The sequence below is a fragment of the Scyliorhinus canicula genome, chromosome 7 (assembly GCF_902713615.1).
Source record: "Scyliorhinus canicula chromosome 7, sScyCan1.1, whole genome shotgun sequence".
NCBI lineage: Eukaryota > Metazoa > Chordata > Chondrichthyes > Carcharhiniformes > Scyliorhinidae > Scyliorhinus > Scyliorhinus canicula.
In genome coordinates, this window is record NC_052152.1 from 211,327,191 (window position 1) to 211,342,488 (window position 15,298).

Below are 15,298 nucleotides of genomic sequence, written 5' to 3' on the forward strand. Positions count from 1 at the left end.
CGCGGAATAGGGCATCCGAGGGCTCGTTGAGCTTCCCCGGTCGATATTTGATATCGTAATTGTAGGTGGAGAGTTCAATCCTCCACCGAAGAATTTTGTCATTTTTAATTTTGCCCCTTTGTGAGTTGTCGAACACGAAGGCAACCGACCGTTGATCGGTGATGAGGGTGAACCTCCTACCTGCGAGGTAGTGCCTCCAGTGTCGGATAGCCTCCACGATGGCTTGTGCTTCCTTCTCGACTGAGGAGTGTCAGAGTTCTGAAGCGGAGAGGGTACGGGAGAAAAATGCAACGGGCCACCCTGCTTGGTTTAAAATGGCTGCTAGAGCTACCACTGAGGCGTCGCTCTCAATCTGAAAGGGAGTGGATTCATCCACCGCCCGCATGGCTGCTTTGGCGATGTCCTCCTTGATGCAGCTGAAGGCCTGGCGCGCCTCGGCTGACAGGGGAAATAGTGTGGCCTTAAAGAGTGGGCGGGCTATGTCCGCATATTGGGGGACCCACTGGGCGAAGTACGAAAAGAGCCCCAAGCACCGTTTGAGGGCCTTGGGGCCATGGGGGAGGGGGAGTTCTAAGAGGGGGCGCATACGGTCTGGGTCTGGGCCCAGGACTCCGTTCTCCACGACGTAGCCGAGGATGGCTAGTCTGTTTGTACGGAACACGCATTTCTCCTTGTTATAGGTAAGGTTTAATTTTTGGGCCGTCTGGAGAAAACGGTGGAGGTTGGCGTCGTGGTCCTGCTGGTCATAGCCGCAGATGGTAACATTGTCCAGATACGGAAACGTGGCCCGCAGCCCGTACTGGTCCACCATTCGGTACATTGCTCGTTGGAACACCGGAACCCCGTTAGTGACGCCGAAGGGAACCCGGAGGAAATGGAAGAGGCGGCCATCGGCCTCGAACGCCGTGTAGTGGCGGTCCTCCGGGCGGATTGGGAGCTGGTGGTATGCAGACTTCAGATCCACCGTGGAAAATAGCCGATATTGGGCGATCTGGTTTACCATGTCTGCAATTCTGGGGAGGGGATACGCGTCTAGGAGCGTAAAGCGATTGATGGTCTGGCTATAATCGACGACCATGCTGAATTTTTCTCCGGTCTTGACGACCACCACCTGAGCTCTCCAGGGACTGTTACTGGCCTTTATGATCCCCTCACTGAGCAGCCTTCGGACCTCCGTTCTGATAAATACCCTATCCTGCAGGCTGTACCGCCTGCTGCGGGTGGCTACCGGTTTGCAATCCGGGGTGAGGTTGGCGAAGAGAGGAGGGGGGGGGGCGATGCACAGTGTGGCGAGGCTGCAGATAGTGAGTGGGGGCAGGGGCCCGCCGAAGCTGAGGGTGAGACTCTGGAGGTTACATTGGAAATCCAAGCCTAAGAGGAGTGGGGCGCAGAGGTCGGGCAAGACATACAGTTTAAATTTGGAATAGCTAGCGCCTCGAATCGTTAGCGTTGCTGTAGTGCGGCCTTGGATTTGGATGGAATGGGAGCCCGAAGCGAGGGCGATAGTTTGGTTGACAGGATAAATAGGGAGGGAACAGCGTCTTACCAGCTCTGGGTGTATGAAGCTCTCTGTGCTCCCGGAGTCGAAGAGGCACGACGTGTTGTACCCGTTGATCTGGACCTCTGTCATCGAATTTCTCAGATGCTTGGGGCGAGATTGGTCGAGGGTGACCGCGATGAGTTGCGGGCCGTGTGGTGGGTGCCCGGGGGAGTCGAATTCTTCCGATCGGGCGTCCTGCCGAGTAGATGCCGCTGCGTTCTGGCAAGCTTGATGTAGGAACATTGCGCTGAATTGCGGGCCATGTGGTGACTGCCCGGGGAGGTCGTACTCCTCCGATGAGCTGTTTGAGTCTGGGGATGCAGCTAGGGCCCGTGGATCGCACGTGGAGGGTGGTGAAGATTGTGTCCAAGATGGCGGCCCCTATGAATCGCACGTGGCCGGCCGCATGGTGGAGGTTTGCCAAGATGGCGGCCCCCATGGATCGCACATGGCGGGAGGGGGCGGAGCCTGAGCGTAGGCCGCAGCGTTTCGGGCCCCGCGGGCCTGCTGGTGCTGGGGGCGATGTTTTTGGACTGTTGGGGTGTTGAGGGCTGGGGCCCTTCTGCCGAGGCACACTCTAGCATAGTGGCCTTTCTTCCCGCAGCTGCTGCAGGTCGCGGATCGGGCTGAGCAGCGCTGCTGCGGGTGCTGGCTTTGTCCACAGAAGTGGCAGGCTGGAGCAGTTGAATAACTGGTTTGGGGAGCTGAATAGTGGCAGGCTGGAGCAGTTGAATAACTGGTTTGGCGAGCTGAATAGTGGCAGGCTGGAGCAGTAGAATAACTGGTTTGGGGAGCTGAGTAGCTGGCTGGGGAAGCTGAATAATTAGCTGGAGCAGCTGGATAGCTTGAGTAGTTGACTGGGGCAGTAGGATCGGCTGTGGCAGCGCGATAGCTGGAGGGCCTTGCGGCACAGGCTTGGGGGGTCCTCAGGTCGGGGGCCCATGCGGGGTTAGCGGGGTCCGCGGGAAACGAGTTGAGGCTGCGGAAGGAAACTTCCATCGTGATAGCAGCCTCTACGGTAGTCTCTAAGCCCTGGGCCCCATTTTCTAATAGTGTCTGGCGTACATAGCTAGATCAAAGGCCCGCTACAAAAACATCCCGCACAGCAAGCTCCCTATGTTCGGCCGCGGTTACTGCCTGGTAATTGCAGTCATTTGAGAGATTGTTCAACTCGCGGTGCTGATCTCGGCCAGGTAGGCCTTAAAACATTTCAGCCAGTGGAAGAAGGTTTCTTTTGCCTCTGCATCCTGCAGATCGAGTTCAAGACGTCCTGGTTTTAGAGCGGATTCCATGCTTTACTTCGGCAGCTTCTTAAGTGTATTAAATTGATGGAACCATCAATTCAGCGAACACGTGTAGTTGGATCTGAACAGAGGCTTTAATACACTTACAATAGAGCCAGCCTATTCGTCGTTGAATTTCAGGTGAAATGGCAGGCTGGCTCTAAGGCACTGATCTTTATACATCGGTCCCAGGGGGAGGAGTCCTGGGCGGAGCCAAGGGAGGAGCCCAGTACAAACTCTCGCGTACTCCCAGAGCGACTCCCCCTGGTGGTCGGATAGTGCAACTGCACTTACAATGGGTAGATAACGAACATATATACATGGAGTGATATTGGCAACTATGTATAGTGTGAATCACATTCACCACAGTGCAGACCTTTTGGTCGTAAGACTAGACGCATGCTCCGGACGTAGCCTCAAAATCGGAGAATCTAGCCGTTAGTCTCAGGAACGGAGAACCCAGCCCCTGTAGTTTCAATACATTTTTTGTAATTGAAAAAAAAGTCATAATAAATATAACATTTTCTAAAATTCCTCCACAGTATCTGGAAGAAACGCTTTCCCCAATGTGGTCTGAGATGTTGCTGTTTGATCAAATCCTGATCGAGGGAAGTAAAGAGGAACTGAAAAATGATCCTCCCATTATCATCATCAATATCTTTGACTATGACAGCATGGTGAGTTCGAAAACATTTTTCAGAAAAGAATAACAGCAGAATTGTCACCGGGTAAATGAGTATTAATGCTGGATGGCAATAAAGTTATTATCCTGAATTGCAAATAACTCACACCGCATGATAATAGATGTTATATTCTTATACCAGCATTCATTTTGGAGAGAGCACGATGACAGGTCTGTCTCTGTATAACACTGGGATACAGTACTGGTGGGACGAGTCTGTCACTGTATAACACTGGGATACAGTACTGGTGGGGACGGGTCTGTCACTGTATAACACTGGGGTACAGTACTGGTGGGGACGGGTCTGTCACTGTATAACACTGGGGTACAGTACTGGTGGGGACGGGTCTGTCACTGTATAACACTGGGGTACAGTACTGGTGGGGACGGGTCTGTCACTGTATAACACTGGGGTACAGTACTGGTGGGAACGGGTCTGTTACTGTATAACACTGGGGTACAGTACTGGTGGGGATGGGTCTGTCGCTTTATAACACTGGGGTACAGTACTGGTGGGGACGGATCTGTCACTGTATAACACTGGGGTACAGTACTGGTGGGGACGGGTCTGTCCCTGTATAACACGAGGGTACAGTACTGGTGGGGACGGGTCTGTCACTGTATAACACTGGGGTACAGTACTGGTGGGGACGGGTCTGTCCCTGTATAACACGAGGGTACAGTACTGGTGTTGACGGGTCTGTCACTGTATAACACTGGGGTGCAGTACTGGTGGGGACGGGTCTGTTACTGTATAACACTGGGGTACAGTACTGGTGGGGATTGGTCTGTCGCTTTATAACACTGGGGTACAGTACTGGTGGGGACGGGTCTGTCACTTTATAACACTGGGGTACAGTACTGGTGGGGACGGGTCTGTCACTGTATAACACTGGGGTACAGTACTGGTGGGGACGGGTCTGTCACTGTATAACACTGGGGTACAGTACTGCTGGGGACGGGTCTGTTACTGTATAACACTGGGGTACAGTACTGGTGGGGATGGGTCTGTCACTGTATAACACTGGGGTACAGTACTGGTGGGGACGGGTCTGTCACTGTATAACACTGGGGTACAGTACTGGTGGGGATGGGTCTGTCACTGTATAACACTGGGGTACAGTACTGGTGGGGATGGGTCTGTCCCTGTATAACACTGGGGTGCAGTACTGGTGGGGACGGGTCTGTCACTGTATAACACTGGGGTACAGTACTGGTGGGGACGGGTCTGTCACTGTATAACACTGGGGTACAGTACTTGTGGGGATGGGTCTGTCTCTGTATAACACTGGGGTACAGTACTGGTGGGGACGGGTCTGTCACTGTATAACACTGGGGTACAGTACTGGTGGGGACGGGTCTGTCACTGTATAACACTGTGGTACAGTACTGGTGGGGACGGGTCTGTTACTGTATAACACTGGGGTACAGTAGTGGTGGGGACGGGTCTGTCACTGTATAACACTGGGGTACAGTACTTGTGGGGATGGGTCTGTCTCTGTATAACACTGGGGTATAGTACTGGTGTGGATGGGTCTGTCACTGTATAACACTGGGGTACAGTACTGGTGGGGACGGGTCTGTCACTGTATAACACTGGGGTACAGTACTGGTGGGGACGGGTCTGTCACTGTATAACACTGGGGTACAGTACTGGTGGGGACAATTCTCCAAATGCTGGTTGGTGTAATTCTTATTGAGGAATTATGATTTCCATTCTTTCCTTTAACTTTCACCTGGAATCACAGACGTTTGGGTGTGTGGGAATGGGATGTGTGATCAATGACGAATTCTGCCCACATGTTGCATGATGTTATAAAATGGATATTTATATTTACACAATGGATTGTAGAATGAATTTGAGTCTGAAATTATTCTTTTTCACAAACAGGGTGCCCCAGAGTTTATTGGACGAGCTTTCGCAGCTCCCAGTGTGAAGCTGCAGGAGGACAGCTATGTGAGACCTTCTTTAGAGTTTCATGACATTTATAAAGGGCAGACAATGGGCGGGGAATTGCTGGCAGCTTTCGAACTTATCGAACTTGATTACACTGGATATGGAGAGGTAAGAGTTACAAACTCTCTTGGATTGTTAACTTACATTTTGTGCAGAAAATGAACAGCACCCACCGGTCAATCTGCTGTTATCCAATCTGAACCATAGACAAACCCCACCCACCTGTCATAATATACACACAAGTATATGATGGTGCACAGACAGACATTGATTGACACACAGGATGACCAATTAACACACAGAACACAGCAGCCAATCACCAGACAGGACACGGCCACTATAAAGCCAGAGGGCACTAGTTTTCCCGCTCTCTTGGGATGCAGCCTCTGAGACAGCCAGAGCCCGTGTAGCAACAACACGAATATCCACCATGTGGCAGCAAGATAGTCTGGTCAGGTTAGCCTCAGGTCTCCAGTCAACTCAGCATTGTGTCAACTCACCGTTCAAGTATGTTTAACAGTTGGTAGTTCAATAAAATAGAGTTGTATTTCTCCAAGTGTTGGAAGCCTGTCTCTCTCACTGCTCTGGTAAACACAGTCCTCGCAGACCCAGCATACCCAACACATCATGGTACCAGTGCGTGATGTTAGAGTTTGACGGGTCTACCTTGAGATAGTCTGCCTTTGACCAGCGATCAGCCATCCGGTAACATGTACAGCGTCCGCCCTCCCCCGCAGCTCCGCATCGCCGGCAACCTCGGTGCCAACTGGAAGATTTTTAAGCAGAAGTTTCAGCTGTATCTCGAAGCCACCGACCTCGAGGCCGCATCGGGTGCCAGAAAGATTGCTCTCTTCTCTACGGCCGGTGACCACGCCATCCACATCTTTAACTCCATCAAATTTGCTGAAGGTGAGGACAAGTCCAAGTTCAAAACAGTCCTGCTCAAGTTCGACAGCCACTGTGACATCGAAGTCAACGAGAGTTTTGAACGCTACGTGTTTCAACAGCGTCTGCAGGGTAAGGATGAACCTTTTCAATCCTTCTTAACCCATCTCCGTATCCTCGCACAATCCTGTAACTACGGCTCCACCTCCGACTCCATGATCCGCGACCAGATCATTTTCGGGGTCCACTCCGACCCCCTTCGCCAGCAGCTCCTTAAAGTGAAGCAGCTCACCCTCGCAATAGCCATCGAGACCTGCGGCCTACATGAGCACGCTACTAACCAGTACTCTCACATTAAGGCGGCAGAGACGGCGCGGCAAGGCCCCCATGATGTAGAGCGGGTGCAGGCCGTAAAACATCTCCAGGGCCTGAATCTGGATGAGGGCAGCCATTTTGTGCACTTTTCCCGGGCTTTTGCGCATGCCAGCAGTGACCGAGGGAAGGGCGAGGCCGAGGACCGAACTGCGCAGGTGCGCACATCGTTCGACCGCACCGCGCATGTGCAGTGGCGCACGGAGCATCCTGACGTTGGCGCCACGATGTGCAACAACTGTGGCTCCTCCCACTTAAAGCGGCAATGTCCCACAAAATCTCGACGCTGTCTCCAGTGTAGCAAGCTGGGACACTATGCAGCCCTGTGCAGGTCTGCTCAACTGCCCACCTCACATCGGTCCCAGCAGCAGCGCAGGAACGTCCGATCCGTGCAGCAACCCGTTGCAGATTCCATCTCCGACACGGTTCCACACCGCGACACCGAGGATCTCACATCCCCATTCCGGGTGGGCATCATCACCAAGCATGCGATGCTTTCCTCAAAAAAGGCCAAGCCCCTCCCAGTGATGAGCATTGATCCGGACGACGAGTGGTGTGCCACCCTTACGGTCAACAAATCTCGCATACGATTCAGGCTGGACACCGGCGCTTCAGCCAAACTCATTTTGCAGTCTGACCTGGATAACATCCACGTCAAGCCAACCATCCTTTCATCGGCCTGCCAGCTTCTTGACGACAATGGCAATGCCATTGCTGCCAGTGGCTCATGCCAGCTTGTGGTATCGCACCGTTCCTTAAGAGCCACCCTGCGCTTCGAAATTGTAGGGTCCAACAAAGCTTCCTTGCTCAGTGCTCAGGCCTGCAAAATCCTGAATCTCGTACAGCGGGTTCACTCCATGTCGCCCGCTGGGGCATCAACCTCGCCAGATGCTGACTTCCAGACACAATTAAAGGACATAATTGCACGACACCACGGCGTCTTCGAGGGTATGGGCACACTCCCATACACGTACAAAATCCTTTTAAAACCGAATGCCACGCCTGTGGTTCATGCACCCCATCGGGTGCCGGCGCCCCTTAAGGACCGCCTCAAGCAGCAGCTGCAGGACCTCCAGGACCAGGGCGTCATTTCTAAGGTCACGGAACCCACGGACTGGGTTAGCTCCATGGTTTGTGTTAAAAAACCATCAGGGGAACTTCGCATTTGTATCAACCCCAAAGATTTGAACCGTAACATCGTGAGGGAACCCTACCCTATCCCAAAGCGTGAAGAACTCACCTGCGAAATGGCTCGCGCCAAATTTTTCACAAAGTTGGATGCCTCCAAGGGGTTTTGGCAGATACAACTTGACGCATCCAGTCGGAAGCTGTGCACTTTTAACACCCCGTTTGGCCGGTATTGTTACACCCGGATGCCCTTTGGCATCATCTCCGCCTCGGAGGTGTTCCACCGAATAATGGAGCAAATGATGGAGGGCATCGAGGGGGTGCGAATGTACATCGATGACATCATTGTCTGGTCTACGACTCCGCAGGAACACATCGATCGCCTCAAGCAAGTGTTCCAGAGGATCCACGAGCATGGCCTCCGACTCAACAGAGCCAAATGCTCGTTCGGTCAAGCAGAAATAAAGTTCCTCGGCGACCATATTTCGCAGTTCGGTGTGCAGCCAGATGCATATAAGGTGTCGGCGATCAATGCTATGAAGACCCCGGAGGACAAGAAGGCGGTTCTCCGCTTCCTGGGGATGGTCAGCTTCCTTGGGAAGTTTATCCCCAACCTCGCATCTCACACCACAGCTCCCCGCAATCTTGTAAAGATCATGAGCGAGAGTGGCGTGAACTCAGGGCGAAATTCACCAAGGCCTCGGTACTGTCATTCTTCGACCCTGCCAAGGAGATGAAGATCTCCACTGATGCGAGCCAGTCTGGCATTGGGGCAGTACTCCTCCAGCGTGACAAATCCTCCTCCTGGGCCCCAGTCGCGTATGCATCTAGAGCCATGACGCCTACTGAGCAGCGCTATGCTCAAATTGAGAAAGAGTGCCTGGTGCTCCTCACGAGGATTGACAAATTCCATGACTACGTGTATGGACTCCCCAAATTTACGGTCAAAACGGACCACAGGCCACTGGTTCACATCATACAGAAGGACCTCAACGATATGACGGCATGTCTACAACGCATCCTCCTCAAGCTCAGACACTATGATTTCGAACTGGTCTACACCCCGGGCAAGGAGCTCATCGTGGCCGATGCACTCTCTCGCTCCATCACCACGCCGTGCGAGCAGTCAGACATCGTCTGCCAGATCAATGCCCATGTTGAGTTCTGCGCATCCAACTTCCCCGCCACTGACGAACGAGTCATCCAGATTCGTCATGAAACGGCCAAGGATCCTCTGCTCCAACGGGTCATGCGCCATCTCACAGACGGGTGGCAAAAGGGCCAGTGCCTGCAATTCTACAACATAAAAGACGATCTGGCAGTGGTCGATGGCATTCTGTTGAAATTGGACAGGATCGTCATACCACAAAGTATGTAGGAGCTCGTCCTTGGCCAGCTCCACGAGGGTCACCTGGGGGTGGAAAAGTGTCGCCGGCGAGCCCGAGAGGCAGTGTACTGGCCTGGCATCAATCAGGATATCGTCAACACTGTTCTAAATTTCCCTAGGTGCCAACGGTTCCAGCCTGCTCAGCCGAAAGAGACTTTGCAGCCCATGAACTGGTGTCGTCCCCATGGACCAAGGTTGGCATTGATCTCTTCCATGCAAAAGGCCGGGACTACGTCCTCATTGTGGATTATTTCTCCAACTACCCCGGGGTGGTCAGACTGCATGACCTCACATCAGCAACAGTCATCCGGGCGTGCAAAGAAACCTTTGCCCGTCATGGCATTCCACTCACGGTCATGACTGATAATGGCCCGTGCTTTGTCAGTCAGGAGTGGACCGATTTTGCCCGATGATACAATTTCACGCACGCCACCTCGAGCCCCCACTACCCCCAGTCAAATGGGAAAGCTGAAAAGGGGATACACATTGTCAAACGACTCCTGTGTAAAGCGGCTGACTCGGGCTCAGACTTTAACCTGGTGCTGTTAGCCTACAGGGCGACTCCCTTGTCCGCTGGCCTGTCCCCAGCACAGCTGCTAATGAACCGCACACTACGGACGGCGGTGCCTGAAATCCACATCCCGGACCTTGACAATTTCCCGGTCCTGCAAAGAATGCAACTGTCTCGGGCCCAATGCAATTCGGCGTACGACGCCCATGCCGCGGACCTCCCTGCTCTCTCCCCTGTTGACCAGGTTCGTGTTCAGCTACCTGACGGTGGCTGGTCTGCCACAGCTGTGGTGGTCAAGCAAGTGGCCCCGAGATTGTTCCTCGTTCGCATGCCTGATGGCTCCTTTCTTCGCCGTAATAGGCGGGCACTGTGGCTGCTGCCACGCTCGCCACCTGAATGTGATACCCTGCCTCGCCTGATGCATTCTCAGGACACGCCCTTCCAAGAGCTCACCGGTTTGCCTCTTCTTTTGCCACCCTCTACAGTCGATGCAGCTCTGCCCATTCCAGAGCAGGCGGCCCCTGACCCACCCTTGAGGCGGTCAACCAGAATTTGTCGTCCGCCACAGAGACTGAATTTATAGACTGAATGTTTCGTTGCCTTGTTCTTCGTTTAATCGCCTGTACATATTGTTTTCTATAATTTGTTATATGCACTCTATCTGCACTAGACACTTTCCCATGTAAATACGTTTGTATTTTTTGTATATATTCAGGTTCCTGGTCATGTAAATACGCTCACATACTTTGTACATAGTCAGACACATTCACATACTCACTATTTATTGCCATGTACACGTTTTTTAAAAGGGGGAGAGGTCATAATATACACACAGGTATATGATGGTGCACAGACAGACATTGATTGACACACAGGATGACCAATTAACACACAGAACACAGCAGCCAATGACCAGACAGGACACGGCCACTATAAAGCCAGAGGGCACTAGTTTTCCCGCTCTCTTGGGATGCAGCCTCTGAGACAGCCAGAGCCCGTGTAGCAACAACATGAATATCCATCATGTGGTAGTAAGATAGTCTGGTCAGGTTAGCCTCAGGTCTCCAGTCAACTCAGCATAGTGTCAACCCACAGTTTAAGTATGTTTAACAGTTGGTAGTTCAATAAAATAGAGTTGCATTTCTCCAAGTGTTGGAAGCCTGTCTCTCTCACTGCTATGGTAAACACAGTCCTCGCAGACCCAGCATACCCAACACATCACCACCGACAAACACTCTGTCTTCAACTCCCCTCAATCTCCTTCTATCCTGAGAGTCAGAGCAGAGCCCTCACAGGGAGGTGACTGTAACTATAGAGCATAGAACATAGAACAGTACAGCACAGAACAGGCCCTTCAGCCCTCGATGTTGTGCCGAGCCATGATCACCCTACTCAAACCCACGTATCCACCCTATACCCAACAACCCCCCCCCCCCCCCCCCCCTTAACCTTACGTTTAAGGACACTACGGGCAATTTAGCATGGCCAATCCACCTAACCCGCACATCTTTGGACTGTGGGAGGAAACCGGAGCACCCGGAGGAAACCCACGCACACACGGGGAGGACGTGCAGACTCCGCATAGACAGTGACCCAGCTGGGAATCGAACCTGGGACCCTGGAGCTGTAAAGCATTTATGCTAACCACCATGCTACCATGCTGCCCTATGGTCTGTTAATTACCGAAGAATGTTTGAAGTAAGAGCTGGGATTAGACCTCTCATTCTACCCCCTGAGCCTCCTTAGCTGTTCAATTGCATCATGGCTGACCTGATCATTGCCTTTACTCAATTTTTTACCAAGTTCACCATAGTCTTTGATTCCCTAATCTGTCAATGACTCTGTCTTCCCTGTGGAAGAGGATCTGTAGATTCATTGGCCTTATTCCTCCTCATGTCCATCTTAAATGGGAGACCCCTTACTCTGAAACTGTGTCCCTGTGGTGATTGTTCCTTTAAGGGCAACACAGCAGAGTAAGGGTCACATGGCCTGGATATAAATATCCAGTGTGGAATCACCCTATGGCGAGAGAGTCTCTTAGGCAAAGAGACATTTTGTGAGTAAGTTCCAGCATTGAGGTTTCTGTTTTCTTGTTAATAAATACCTTTTGTGTTCATTAATGAAGTCTGTGAAAGTGCATCTTTACAGTCGCCTAGTTCTAGTTGCTGCCACAAGGGGAAATTCCTCTTAGCACCCACTCTGTGAAGCCCCCTCAGGATCTTGTATGTTTCGATGAGATCACCATGCAGTCTTCTAAACACCAACGAGCATGGGCCAACCTGCTCAACCCCTGTTCAGAAGGCAAACCCTTCACCTCGGCAATGAGTCGAGAGAACTTTCACTGAGCTGCCTCCAATGCACCGTCTCCCTCTGTCTGCACCATCTCCCTCCGTCTGCACCATCTCCTTCCATCTGCACCGTCTCCTTCCGCCTGCACCGTCTCCTTCCGTCTGCACCATCTCCCTCCGTCTGCACCATCTCCTTCCATCTGCACCGTCTCCTTCCGCCTACACCGTCTCCTTCCGTCTGCATCGTCTCCTTCCGCCTGCACCGTCTCCTTCCGTCTGCATCGTCTCCCTCCGTCTGCACCGTCTCCTTCTGTCTGCACCGTCTCCTTCCGCCTGCACCGTCTCCTTCCGTCTGCATCGTCTCCTTCCGCCTGCACCGTCTCCTTCCGTCTGCATCGTCTCCCTCCGTCTGCACCGTCTCCTTCTGTCTGCACCGTCTCCCTCCGTCTGCATCGTCTCCTTCTGTCTGCATCGTCTCCCTCCGTCTGCACCGTCTCCCTCCATCTGCACCGTCTCCCTCCGTCTGCACCGTTCCTTCTGTCTGCACCATCTCCCTCCGTCTGCACCGTCTCCTTCTGTCTGCACCGTCTCCCTCCGTCTGCACCGTCTCCCTCCGTCTGCACCGTCTCCTTCTGTCTGCACCGTCTCCCTCCGTCTGCACCGTCTCCTTCTGTCTGCATCGTCTCCCTCCGTCTGCACCGTCTCCCTCCGTCTGCACCGTCTCCTTCTGTCTGCACCGTCTCCCTCCGTCTGCACCTTCTCCTTCCGTCTGCAACATCTCCTTCTGTCTGCATCGTCTCCTTCCGTCTGCACCGTCTCCTTCTGTCTGCATCGTCTCCTTCTGTCTGCACCGTCTCCTTCTGTCTGCACCGTCTCCCTCCGTCTGCACCGTCTCCTTCTGTCTGCACCGTCTCCTTCTGTCTGCATCGTCTCCTTCTGTCTGCACCGTCTCCTTCTGTCTGCACCGTCTCCTTCTGTCTGCATCGTCTCCCTCCGTCTGCACCATCTCCTTCTGTCTGCATCGTCTCCCTCCGTCTGCACCGTCTCCCTCCGTCTGCATCGTCTCCTTCTGTCTGCACCGTCTCCCTCCGTCTGCATCGTCTCCTTCTGTCTGCACCGTCTCCTTCTGTCTGCATCGTCTCCTTCTGTCTGCACCGTCTCCCTCCGTCTGCATCGTCTCCTTCTGTCTGCATCGTCTCCTTCTGTCTGCACCGTCTCCCTCCGTCTGCATCGTCTCCTTCTGTCTGCATCGTCTCCTTCTGTCTGCACCGTCTCCTTCTGTCTGCATCGTCTCCTTCTGTCTGCACCGTCTCCCTCCGTCTGCACCGTCTCCCTCCGTCTGCAACATCTCCTTCTGTCTGCACCGTCTCCTTCTGTCTGCACCGTCTCCCTCCGTCTGCACCGTCTCCCTCCGTCTGCACAGTCTCCTTCTGTCTGCATCGTCTCCCTCCGTCTCCTTCTGTCTGCACCGTCTCCTTCCGTCTGCACCGTCTCCCTCCGTCTGCATCGTCTCCTTCTGTCTGCATCGTCTCCTTCCGTCTGCACCGTCTCCTTCTGTCTGCATCGTCTCCTTCTGTCTGCATCGTCTCCTTCTGTCTGCATCGTCTCCTTCCGTCTGCACCGTCTCCTTCTGTCTGCATCGTCTCCTTCTGTCTGCATCGTCTCCTTCTGTCTGCATCGTCTCCTTCTGTCTGCACCGTCTCCCTCCGTCTCCTTCTGTCTGCATCGTCTCCTTCCGTCTGCACCGTCTCCTTCTGTCTGCATCGTCTCCTTCTGTCTGCATCGTCTCCTTCCGTCTGCACCGTCTCCTTCCGTCTGCACCGTCTCCCTCTGTCTGCATCGTCTCCTTCCGTCTGCACCGTCTCCTTCTGTCTGCATCATCTCCTTCTGTCTGCACCGTCTGCTTCTGTCTGCACCGTCTCCTTCTGTCTGCACCGTCTCCTTCCGTCTGCACCGTCTCCTTCCGTCTGCACCGTCTCCTTCTGTCTGCACCGTCTCCTTCTGTCTGCACCGTCTCCTTCCGTCTGCACCGTCTCCTTCCGTCTGCACCGTCTCCTTCCGTCTGCACCGTCTCCTTCCGTCTGCATCGTCTCCTTCCGTCTGCACCGTCTCCTTCTCTCTGCACCGTCTCCTTCTGTCTGCACCGTCTCCTTCCGTCTGCACCGTCTCCTTCCGTCTGCACCGTCTCCTGTCTGCATCGTCTCCTTCTGTCTGCACCGTCTCCTTCTGTCTGCACCGTCTCCTTCCGTCTGCACCGTCTCCTTCTGTCTGCACCGTCTCCTTCTGTCTGCATCGTCTCCCTCCGTCTGCACCGTCTCCTTCCGTCTGCACCGTCTCCTTCCGTCTGCATCGTCTCCCTCCGTCTGCACCGTCTCCTTCTGTCTGCATCGTCTCCTTCTGTCTGCATCGTCTCCCTCCGTCTGCACCGTCTCCCTCCGTCTGCACCGTCTCCTTCTGTCTGCACCGTCTCCCTCTGTCTGCACCGTCTCCTTCTGTCTGCACCGTCTCCCTCCGTCTGCACCGTCTCCCTCCGTCTGCACCGTCTCCTTCTGTCTGCACCGCCTCCTTCTGTCTGCACCGTCTCCTTCTGTCTGCACCGTCTCCTTCTGTCTGCATCGTCTCCTTCTGTCTGCATCGTCTCCTTCTGTCTGCACCGTCTCCTTCTGTCTGCATGGTCTCCTTCTGTCTGCACCATCTCCTTCTGTCTGCACCGTCTCCTTCTGTCTGCATCGTCTCCTTCTGTCTGCATCGTCTCCTTCCGTCTGCACCGTCTCCTTCCGCCTGCACCGTCTCCTTCTGTCTGCACCGTCTCCCTCCGTCTTCACCGTCTCCTTCTGTCTGCACCGTGTCCTTCTGTCTGCACCGTCTCCTTCTGTCTGCACCGTGTCCTTCTGTCTGCACCGTCTCCTTCCGTCTGCACCGTCTCCTTCTGTCTGCACCGTCTCCCTCCGTCTGCACCGTCTCCTTCTGTCTGCACCGTCTCCCTCCGTCTTCACCGTCTCCTTCTGTCTGCACCGTGTCCTTCTGTCTGCACCGTCTCCTTCTGTCTGCACCGTGTCCTTCCGTCTGCACCGTCTCCTTCTGTCTGCACCGTCTCCCTCCGTCTGCACCGTCTCCTTCCGTCTGCACCGTCTCCTTCCGTCTGCACCGTCTCCTTCCGTCTGCATCGTCTCCTTCTGTCTGCACCGTCTCCTTCTGTCTGCACCGTCTCCTTCTGTCTGCACCGTCTCCTTCCGTCTGCACCGTCTCCTTCCGTCTGCATCGT

General features: G+C 53.8%; 1 protein-coding gene across 1 annotated transcript in view; it reads left to right on the forward strand.

Annotated features, from left to right (window-relative positions):
• LOC119969776 (fer-1-like protein 4) overlaps nucleotides 1-15,298 on the forward strand; it is a 427,310-nt gene that overhangs the window by 242,715 nt on the left and 169,297 nt on the right. Inside the window, 2 exon segments of the mRNA XM_038803853.1 lie at nucleotides 3,366-3,500; nucleotides 5,397-5,570. Coding sequence (XP_038659781.1) covers nucleotides 3,366-3,500; nucleotides 5,397-5,570 — 309 coding nt within the window.